General features: G+C 46.2%; 1 protein-coding gene across 1 annotated transcript in view; it reads left to right on the forward strand.

Annotated features, from left to right (window-relative positions):
• Positions 1 to 11,335, forward strand: part of mapkap1 (MAPK associated protein 1) — a 90,161-nt gene that overhangs the window by 38,085 nt on the left and 40,741 nt on the right. Inside the window, exon 5 of the mRNA XM_056290772.1 lies at positions 2,478 to 2,650. Coding sequence (XP_056146747.1) covers positions 2,478 to 2,650 — 173 coding nt within the window. The remainder of the gene's footprint in view (positions 1 to 2,477; positions 2,651 to 11,335) is intronic.

Consider the following 11,335-nt stretch of genomic DNA (forward strand, 5'->3'; position numbering starts at 1 on the left):
AGCAGGGACAGATGCTACAGACAGCAGGGACAGACGTTACAGACAGCAGGGACAGACGCTACAGACAGACAGCAGGGACAGACGCTACAGACAGACAGCAGGGACAGACGTTACAGACAGCAGGGACAGACGTTACAGACAGCAGGGACAGACGCTACAGACAGCAGGGACAGACGTTACAGACAGCAGGGACAGACGCTACAGACAGCAGGAACAGACGCTACAGACAGCAGGGACAGACGCTACAGACAGCAGGGACAGACGTTACAGACAGCCGGGACAGACGCTACAGACAGCAGGGACAGATGTTACAGACAGCAGGGACAGACAGCAGGAACAGACGTTACAGACAGCAGGGACAGACGCTACAGACAGCAGGGACAGATGTTACAGACAGCAGGGACAGACGCTACAGACAGCAGGGACAGACGTTACAGACAGCAGGGACAGACGCTACAGACAGCAGGGACAGACGATACAGACAGTAAGGACAGACGCTACAGACAGCAGGGACAGACGTTACAGACAGCAGGGACAGACGTTAGATACAGCAGGGGAAGACGCTACAGACAGCAGGGACAGACGTTACAGACAGCAGGGACAGACGCTACAGACAGCAGGAACAGACGTTACAGACAGCAGGGACAGACGCTACAGACAGCAGGGACAGACGTTACAGACAGCAGGGACAGACGCTACAGACAGCAGGAACAGACGCTACAGACAGCAGGGACAGACGCTACAGACAGTAGGGACAGACGTTACAGACAGCAGGGACAGACGCTACAGACAGCAGGGACAGACGTTACAGACAGCAGGGACAGACAGCAGGAACAGACGTTACAGACAGCAGGGACAGACGCTACAGACAGCAGGAACAGACGCTACAGACAGCAGGGACAGACGCTACAGACAGTAGGGACAGACGTTACAGACAGCAGGGACAGACGCTACAGACAGCAGGGACAGACGTTACAGACAGCAGGGACAGACAGCAGGAACAGACGCTACAGACAGCAGGAACAGACGCTACAGACAGCAGGGACAGACGCTACAGACAGCAGGGACAGACGTTACAGACAGCAGGGACAGACGCTACAGACAGACAGCAGGGACAGACGCTACAGACAGACAGCAGGGACAGACGCTACAGACAGCAGGGACAGACGTTACAGACAGCAGGGACAGACGCTACAGACAGCAGGGACAGACGTTACAGACAGCAGGGACAGACGCTACAGACAGCAGGAACAGACGCTACAGACAGCAGGGACAGACGTTACAGACAGCCGGGACAGACGTTACAGACAGCCGGGACAGACGTTACAGACAGCCGGGACAGACGTTACAGACAGCCGGGACAGACGCTACAGACAGCAGGGACAGACGTTACAGACAGCAGGGACAGACGCTACAGACAGCAGGAACAGACGCTACAGACAGCAGGGACAGACGCTACAGACAGACAGCAGGGACAGACGTTACAGACAGCAGGGACAGACGCTACGGACAGACAGCAGGGACAGACGTTACAGACAGCAGGGACAGACGCTACGGACAGACAGCAGGGACAGACGTTACAGACAGCAGGGACAGACGCTACAGACAGCAGGAACAGACGCTACAGACAGCAGGGACAGACGCTACAGACAGCAGGGACAGACGTTACAGACAGCAGGGACAGACGCTACAGACAGCAGGGACAGACGCTACAGACAGCAGGGAAGGCTCGAAACAGGACGTGGCACATCCGGTGACCAAGAGTCAATGTGTGCGCATGTGTGTGTCTGTGTGATGATCAGACAAAGTGACAGGGCAACCAGGGGGAATATACAACCTGAGACAGCCAATCAGGGAAATGGGGGACAGGTGAGCAGGGCAGGGCAGGAACAGGCTCGCCAATTAGGAAATGGGGGACAGATGAGCAGGGCAAGGCAGGAACAGGAACCGCAAGCCAATAAGGGGAGTACAGCATGGGCAATCAGGTAAATGGGGCAATCAGGGTTACTCAGGCAAATGGGGCGCAGGTGAACAGTAGCATCAGTCAGGGGGTGGGGAACAGGTGAGCCCCGATGGCCCAGACCACACAACCATGACATTCATCGTATGTTTAGAGATAACCTTGTCCCCATACCTTTGTCCTCTTTGCTGGTGGCTTCCATTTGGAAACAAAGGGGCTTTGCCTTCTTTTGGTTTCTCCTCTGAAACTGGAATGAAACACCTTTTGGTGCCAAGTTAATTTTCAGACATTGATTTTCTGAGCTATGACGCTGCCATGTATTAAATGCAGCTTCCTCACATCATCGTCCCTTCAAAGGTTCGACTTTGTCTGTTCATTACAAGTAGCTCATTCTTTATCCCCTTACAAATATATAAATGGCAGATCGTATGGAGCTAGCTTATTCCACACAGTTGCAGTCACTTTTACTCATTTTATCCCTGTCTGCCCATTCTTCCTCTTACCCTCTACTCTGTAGGGCCATATAGGTACAACGGCTACCAAAAAGATAGATGTGTACCTCTCAATGCAGATGGCCCAGGAAAAGCTACATCCAATGATGGTGGTAACCATTGCTAATGCCCGTGTCCATGATCTCATTGGATTAATCTGTTGGCAGTACACAAGTGAGGGACGTGAACCCAAACTCAAGTGAGTACACATACACACGCATTCATATAGTATTAAACAAATCAGAAATGTTTTCTAAAAACGGATTGGACGCCAACAATAAGAGGGAACCAGCTCTTATTGGTAAGGTTTTATTGTAAGTAGATGCCGTTTCACCTCTACAGTACTATCAATGTTGTGAAAATAATGCTAAGTGAGCTTAAACCGCTGACCTACCGCTTTCGTTATAGCAAGCTGTGAAAGTTGTTGATAGATGGGGAGAAACTGACATTTTTATCATGGAATGATAAAATAATATAAGCCTGTTTAACAACTGGGTGTATATCTCACAATCAACATATCTGACAATCAAAAAATAACACTTTTCATTTTTTCACAACAAAATGGTAGTCTTTCCTTGAACACATTCTGCTGGTTTTGATCCGCTTGTTTTATTTGTTCAACCTCGGATAAAAAGTGGCCTCAGCTCCTGTTCTCGATCGCCCATGAATGCAGTGCCTTGGCTCCAGGATGCAACAGCTGAGTTTCTTACATTTGAGCTCAAAGCATTTGGAGTTAGGCAAGGAAAAAGACAAATGTAGACAAAGAGCGGAAAGGGGAACCTGAGACACAGGAACAGTATAATAACCAGTGTGTGACAGTGTAACATTTGGAAGCAGAAGAGGCTATACGTAGATGTATTTCCATTAAATTTAGAGACAGCGTAAAATCAATGGCTTACCTTCACTTGAAGATGAAGTCCATTCACCCATCCTTCTCCACGAAGCTCTCCGTGCCGTGACGTGACCTTGATGGCTGTGATTGGCTTGCACTCTCACCATAAGCAATGCCTTTCCTTGTCCATCGATTTCGCCTTAAGCTACGCAATACACATGCGCAAACTCTGAAATTCACAACGTTAAAGGCGATCCTGAAAAAAGCAGAGCCTACCCTTCCCATTGACAAAGTAGGCGAGCTTGTGCGCTATACGGCATTTCACTCTTAGAAGCTTAAGGACTTAAAAAGGACAAGGGCATAAAAAATATCATGAAAAATATGCTGTAACACAGCATACTTGTAACTATGAGATTCTGATATGTTGTTATGAATTTGTTGTACGGTTATTTTGATTAAATTGCCTACCCTGACCACACATCATTGTATTAAGGTATATAAAATCTGCAGGATAGGGGGTCCTTGAGGACTGGATTGGGAAACACTGATCAAATGTATGGCCCACCCATTCATTCTCAATAAGTAACTCCACTGTAGAACAGCACCAATGGCTGAGCTCAGTCAGGAAGCACCGGGTGTGTTCAGATATATTGCTCATTGAAATGAGAATGGCTGGTGATTTTGGAAATTATTGTTCTTTTAAGGAGATGTTAAAGAGAGGTTCCAAAACAACAATCTAATTTTGTATAATATGTCAAAACTTCTTAAATCTCTCTTTGTGGCTCCCTAATCCAAATGCTGGAAAGAATTGACACGGGAAAAAAAATAGATCAAGGTCACTAGTCAAGTCAAGTCAATTTTATTTAAAAAAAAAACTTTGACAGGGAGAAAAGCTAGGAAGAAACCTCAAGGAGAGCAACAGAGGAGGATCTCTCTCTCAAGATGCACAACATGCAATGATGTTGTGTTTACACAATTTACACAATACAACAAACATTGAAAGAGGAAAACACAATTATAATTTGTAAGGTGTAGATCATTATGACATGTACCTCTACATTTTGTGTTATTATTATCATAATTTTTTTCTATTTTTTTCCGCTTTTGTACCCCAGTTGTATCCAGCCAATTACCCCACTCTTCCAAGCTGTCTCGGTCGCTGCTCCACCCCCTCTGCCAATCCAGGGGGGGCTGCAGACTACCACATGCCTCCTCCGATACATGTGGAGTCACCAGCCGCTTCTTTTCACCTGACAGTGAGGAGTTTCACCAGGGGGACGTAGTGCGTGGGAGGATCACGCTATTCCTCCCAGTTCCTCCTCACCCCTGAACAGGTGCCCCGACCAGAGGAGGCGCTAGTGTAGCAACCAGGACACATACCCACATCCGGCTTCCCACCGCAGACACGGCCAATTGTGTCTGTAAGGGACGCCTGACCAAGGCGGAGATAACACGGGGATTCGAACCAGTGAGCCCCATATTGGTAGGCAACAGAAGAGATCGCTACACTACGCGAACGCCCTGCTTTAAGACCCTTTTTTTAAACACTTCACTACTACTTCCCCACGATATGACAGTACATGGTTTTTATCACTTTTTTTAAAGCACACGTACATCCTAGAATGTGTTTGCTACTTCAGAGGACATGTCTTTATAACTTGCTGTGTTTGGTAGTTGTGCTACACTTCCTGGGACTTGGGTTTCTTTATTGCAACATATCAAACACTTTAGCATCAATGCTATAGTGTGCTATAAACCTTATATTGTTCATATATTCACCTCTATATATCTACTACTACTACTACTACTACTACTTTTGGCTGCTCCCGTTAGGGGTCGCCACAGTGGATCATCCGTTTCCATTTCCTCCCGTCCTCCGCATCTTCCTCTGTCACACCAGCCACCTGCATGTCCTCCCTCACCACGTCCATAAACCTCCTCTTTTGCCTTCCTCTTTTCCTCTTCCCTGGCAGCTCCATATTCAGCATCCTTCTCCCAATATACCCAGCATCTCTCCTCCACACATGTCCAAACCATCTCCATCTTGCCTCTCTTGCTTTGTCTCCAAACCGTCCAACCTGAGCTGTCCCTCTAATACTCGTTACTAATCCTGTCCTTCTTCATCACTCCCAATGAAAATCTTATCATCTTCATCACTGCCACCTCCAGCTCCACCTCCTGTCTTTTCATCAGTGCCACTGTCTCCAAACCATACAACATAGCTGGTGTCACAACCATCTTGTAAACCTCCCCTTTAACTCTTGTTGGTACCCTTCTGTCACAAATCACTCCTGACACTCTTCTCCACCCACTCCACCCTGCCTGCAGTCTCTTCTTCACCTCTCTACTGCACTCCCCGTTACTTTGAACAGTTGACCCCAAGTATTTAAAGTCATATGCCTTCATCACCTCCACTCCTTGCATCTTCACCATTCCACTGTCCTCCCTCTCATTCATGCAAAGGTATTCCGTCTTGCTCCTACTGACTTTCATTGCTCTTCTCTCCAGTGCATACCTCCACCTCTCCAGGCTCTCCTCCACCTGCACCCTACTCTTGCTACAGATCACAATGTCATCCGCGAACATCATCGTCCATGGAGACTCCTGCCTGATCTTGTCTGTCAACCTGTCCATCACCACTGCAAACAAGAAAGGGCTCAGAGCCGATCCTTGATGTAATCTCACCTCCACCTTGAACCCATCTGTCATTCCAACCACACACCTCACCGTTGTCACACTTCCCTCATACATATCCTGCACCACTCCTACATACTTCTGTGCAACTCCCGACTTCCTCATACCACACCTCCTCTCTCGGCACCCTGTTGTATGCTTTCTCTAAATCTACAAAGACACAATGCAACTCTTTCTGGCCTTCTCTATACTTCTCAATCAACATTCTCAAAGCAAACATCGCATCTGTGGTGCTCTTTCATGGCATGAAACCATACTGCTGCTCGCTGATCATCACCTCTCGTCTTAACCTAGCTTCTATTACTCTTTCCCATATCTTCATGCTGTGGCTGATCAACGTTATACTGCTGTAGTTACTACAGTTCTGCACATCACCCTTGTTCTTGAAAATCGGTACCAGTATGCTTCTTCTCCACTCCTCAGGCATCCTCTCACTTTCCAAGTTGGTGTTAAAACAATCTAGTTAAAAACCCCGCTGCCATCTCTCTTAAACATCTCCATGCCTCCACAGGTATGTCATCAGGACCAACTGCCTTTCCACTCTTCATCCTCTTCATGGCTGCCCTCACTTCCTCCTTGCTAATCCACTGAACTTCCTGATTCACTCACTATCCCCACATCATTCAACCTTCTCTCGCTCTCATTTTCTTCATTCATCAGCCCCTCAAAGTACTCCTTCCACCTTCTCAGCACACTCTCCTCGCTTGTTAGCACATTTCCATCTCTATCCTTGATCGCCCTAACTTGCTGCACATCCTTTGCAGCTTGGTCCCTCTGTCTAGCCAAGTACAAGTCCTTTTCTCCTTCCGTAGTGTCTAACCTGTCATACAACTCACCATACGCCTTTTCCTTTGCCTTTGCCACCTCTCTCTTTGTTTTACGCTGCATCTCCTTGTACTCCTGTCTAGTTCCTTCATCTCTCTGACTGTCCCACTTCTTCTTTGCCAACCTCTTCCTCTGTATACTTTGCTGTACTTCCTCATTCCACCACCAAGTCTCCTTGTCTTTCTTCCTCTGTCCTGATGACACACCAAGTACCTTCCTAGCTGTCTCCCTCACTATTTCTGCAGTGGTTTTCCAGCCATCCGGCAACTCTTCACTGCCACCCAGTGCCTGTCTTAACTCCTGCCTGAACTCCACACAACAGTCTTCCTTCTTCAACTTCCACCATTTGATCTTCGGCTGTGTCTTCACTCGCTTCCTCTTCTTGGTCTCCAAAGTCATCCTACAGACCACCATCCGATGCTGCCTAGCTACGTTCTCCCCTGTCACCACCTTGTAGTCTCCAATCCCTTTTAGATCACGCCTTCTACACAAGGTATAGTCCACCTGTGTGCACTTTCCTCCACTCTTGTACGTCACCCTGTGTTCCTCCCTCTTCTTGAAATATGTATTCACCACAGCCATTTCCATCCTTTTTGCAAAATCGACCACCATCTGTCCTTCCTCATTTCTCTCCTTAACTCCATACCTTCCCATCACCTCCTCAGCACCCCTGTTCCCTTCACCAACATGTCTATTGAAGTACGCCCCAATCACCACTCTCTCCTCCTTGGGTACCCTCTCCAATACGTCGTCCAACTCACTCCAGAATGATTCTTTTTCATCCATCTCACACCCAACTTTCGGGGTATATGCGCTGATAACATTCACCAACACACCTTCAATTTCCAGCTTCATACTCATCACTCTGTCTGACACTCTCTTCACCTCCACCACACTCTTGACATACTCTTCCTTCAGAATTACCCCTACCCCATTACGCCTCCCTTTCGCACCATGGTAGAAGAGTTTGAACCCACCTCCGATACTCTTGGCCTTACTCCCCTTCCACCTGGTCTCTTGCACACACAGTATGCCTACCTTTCTTCTTTCCATCATATCAGCCAGCTCTCTCCCTTTACCAGTCATAGTGCCAGCATTCAAAGTTCTGACTCTCACCTCCACACGCCTACCCTTCCTCCTCCCTAGCTGCCTCTGGACATGCCTTCCCCCTCTCCTTCTCCTTTGCCCAACAGTAGCATAGTTTCCACCGGCACCCTGCTAGTTAACAGTACCGGTGGCAGTCATTGGTAAGCTGGGCCTCGACCGATCCGGTATGGAAATCTTATTTATGATCCGCATATTTGATTTGGCAAAGTTTTTACGCCGGATGCCCTTCCTAACGCAACCGTCCCCATTTGTCCAGGCTTGGGACTGGCACTAAGAATGCACTGGCTTGTGCATCCTCACTGGCTGGGTTCACCTATATATAGATATAGATATAGATAGATAGATAGATAGATAGATAGAGAGAGAGAGAGAGAGAGAGAGAGAGAGAGAGAGAGAGAGAGAGAGAGAGAGAGATGATCGATAGATAGATAGATAGATAGATAGATAGATATATAGATAGATAGATAGATAGATAGATAGATAGATAGATAGATAGATAGATAGATAGATGTAGTAAAAAACTAGGAAAAAAGTTATATATATAAAATAAACATGGCAATTTCTATAATGCCTTATGAACACTATAAAATGTTATGAATGTGATGATAATGACAGGACGAGGAAGCGGGGCAGACTAAGCTAACTGCTAGCCCATGCAGACCGGCGGTTCCAACAGTCATCCTGGCTGCCGTTTGTTCTCCTGGACAGTGATTTATTTTGTTTAGTGTAGATATTCATAGATACCCTGTGACATCACTGTGTTTTAGCGCTGCCATTTTTGTGTCCGGGTCACAGCTGCACAACCACTGCTGCCAGAGTAGACTAGTTGTGATTCTAGAGTCTCTAGACACAAAAAAAGTTCATACAATATGCCCGGGACATGTTGTGTCTGATGACTGTAACAACAGTCGTCAGACAAACCCTGGACTACAATTTTAATCAATCCCAAAGGAGCTAGTTCGGCGGAATAAATGGCTGGCTTCAATCAGAAGGGACCACTGGCAGCCAACTTCTAACTCCAGAGTGTGCAGTCAACACTTCATCACCGGTAAGTTACGTTTGCCTTTAACTTAGCTAATTATTATTTCTATCTTTTAGCTCCCTTTTAGCACGTTCTTTCACTTGCACCTTAATAAAAAGGCTTCAGCTGCCAGGGTTGCTCCAGTGTTCCTCTCTACCTTGATGCTTGTCCTCACTGAGACGTGCCGGATTGCCGGTGCTTCTCAGATGCGTGCTGAGCTCAGCCTTCTTGTTAAATATACATTACGGTACTTACCTACAGCATAAAGGTGAATAAGAGAGAGAAATGTCTGAGAGAAAAAGATGAAAGGGAGAGTGCCTTGCTCAGGTTGGTCTTGATGGTATGCACACATGTAATATTCTACCATTCTTGCCTCTCTGTCTGCTTAGGAAGAAAAAATGACTACCCCACGAGCCTTGATTATGTACCCAGCCTGTTTGCACACACTTCAGCTGGACAGAAAAACATCCATGCCGACAGTAGGTTTGAGCATACCCAGCAGATGAAACGGAAAAGGACTGAGACTTTGGCCCCTAGCAGTGACACTGACCACGAGACTGTGGCCCCTTCCAGCACCAGCGATGGCACCAACAACACCGTGGGAGTACAGGCAGACTGTGAGCACAATGACTCTCAAGCCACTCATGGCCCAGGCATCGTGGAACCATGCTCAAATGCAGCCTGCAAAGCTACAGTCAAAGCATTAACAAATGAGTGTGCTCGACTTAGAGCAGAAGTTCATAGTCTAAAGGACAAAGCTGATCTGCTTTCTTTTAACGAAGAGGCATTTAAAGGAAATGATGAAATGGCACAGGAACTCACAGGCCTTCCAAGCTCTGCTAAATTAATGGGTGTCTTTACCTTTCTGTCATGATTTCTGAAAGCTAGTCTAAGACTGACTCCCTTTCATAGCTATCTGTTAACACTGATGAGAATGAGAATCAATTTGCCTCTATATTTTTTTGTCTATTTATTTCGTCCGTCTAAGACAAGTGTTGCCAGAATATTTAATAGTACATTAGATGTCATGTATGTTAGACTGTCGCCACTTATAAACTTAGCACAAAAAGTAAGGAAATGTGTGTTTGGTAGATTATTTCTTTGTTGTAACGATGCTTCTTGGCAATAAATTGTATATCAGGCAGCTGATGGTCAGCACCTGGGGTACCAGAAGCTCAACACAAGAGTCAATAGCAGCAGCAAAATAAGCTGCTTGGTTTTGGCAGAGAAGATTTGGCAAAGTTTTCATGGGCGCAACCCAAATACTCAGCTCTGCTACTCATCCCACAAATGTATGTTCCTTACAAATGTGGCCCCATTTAAAAGGTAAATAAACAGGCTTTCCAACGGTATAAGATTTATTGCCAAGAAGCATTGTTACAACAAAGAAATAATCAACCAAACACACATTTCCTGACTTTTTGTGCTAAGTATATTTTGGCCATCAAAAGAACAAACTCAGGCCAGTCTGCCCATCTGTTTCAGGGATAACTATGGCAACTGAACTTCTATCATTGCCTGTTTTGAAATATTTATAGAGAAGCCAAAGAACTTGAGAGCTCGTGCACAGACATACTCTCAGTACAAGCATCACAACACTGTAAAATACCTGATATCAACAACACCACAGGGTGTTATATCCTTTGTGTCAAATGGCTGGGGTGGACGCACAAGTGACAAGCACATCACAGAAAACTGTGGATATCTTGAGAAACTGTCAGCAGGAGATGTCGTTCTTGCAGATAGAGGCTTCGGTGTCAAAGATACGGTTGGCCTGTATTGTGCACAGTTGAAAATACCAGCATTCACCAAAGGCAAGCAGCAACGGCATCCACTGGAACTAGAAGCAACAAGGGGACTGGCTGCTATCAGGATCCATGTGGAAAGAGTCATCGGCCTGGTCAGGAACAAGTACACCATCCTTCAGACCACCATCCCACTCTCTCTCTCTGCCAAGCAGCCACTCCAGGACAACCTACCTCCCGTGACAAGAGGGTAACAGCTTGCTGTGCTCTTTGTAATATTTGCCCATCTGTGGTCCCCACAGAACAGACAGGCAGTAGTTGCATGGACAATGTAAAACTGACACATCAAGGTAATAAATGTGACCTTTACTGCAACCTGTGGACTTATTGTATTTGGCTTTAAATAAACCAACAGTAGTAGAGTTTACTTTTAATACAAAAGCAACCTTAACGTCTCCAGTAGTACGTCTTTCATTTTATAATGTCTCCTATCATTTAAAAGAGTTACTATGTAGGGGTTAGAAATCATAAGTTGTCTGCCATCTAGCATATATTCTATGTTTGTTTATATATATATATATTTTTTTTTTAAATTACTTTCTGCACAATCTACGGTATTTGCATGTGTTCAGTGATGTCAGATGAATGCGTACAGACCAT

This window comes from Lampris incognitus, chromosome 12 (assembly GCF_029633865.1).
Source record: "Lampris incognitus isolate fLamInc1 chromosome 12, fLamInc1.hap2, whole genome shotgun sequence".
Classification (NCBI taxonomy): Eukaryota; Metazoa; Chordata; class Actinopteri; order Lampriformes; family Lampridae; genus Lampris; species Lampris incognitus.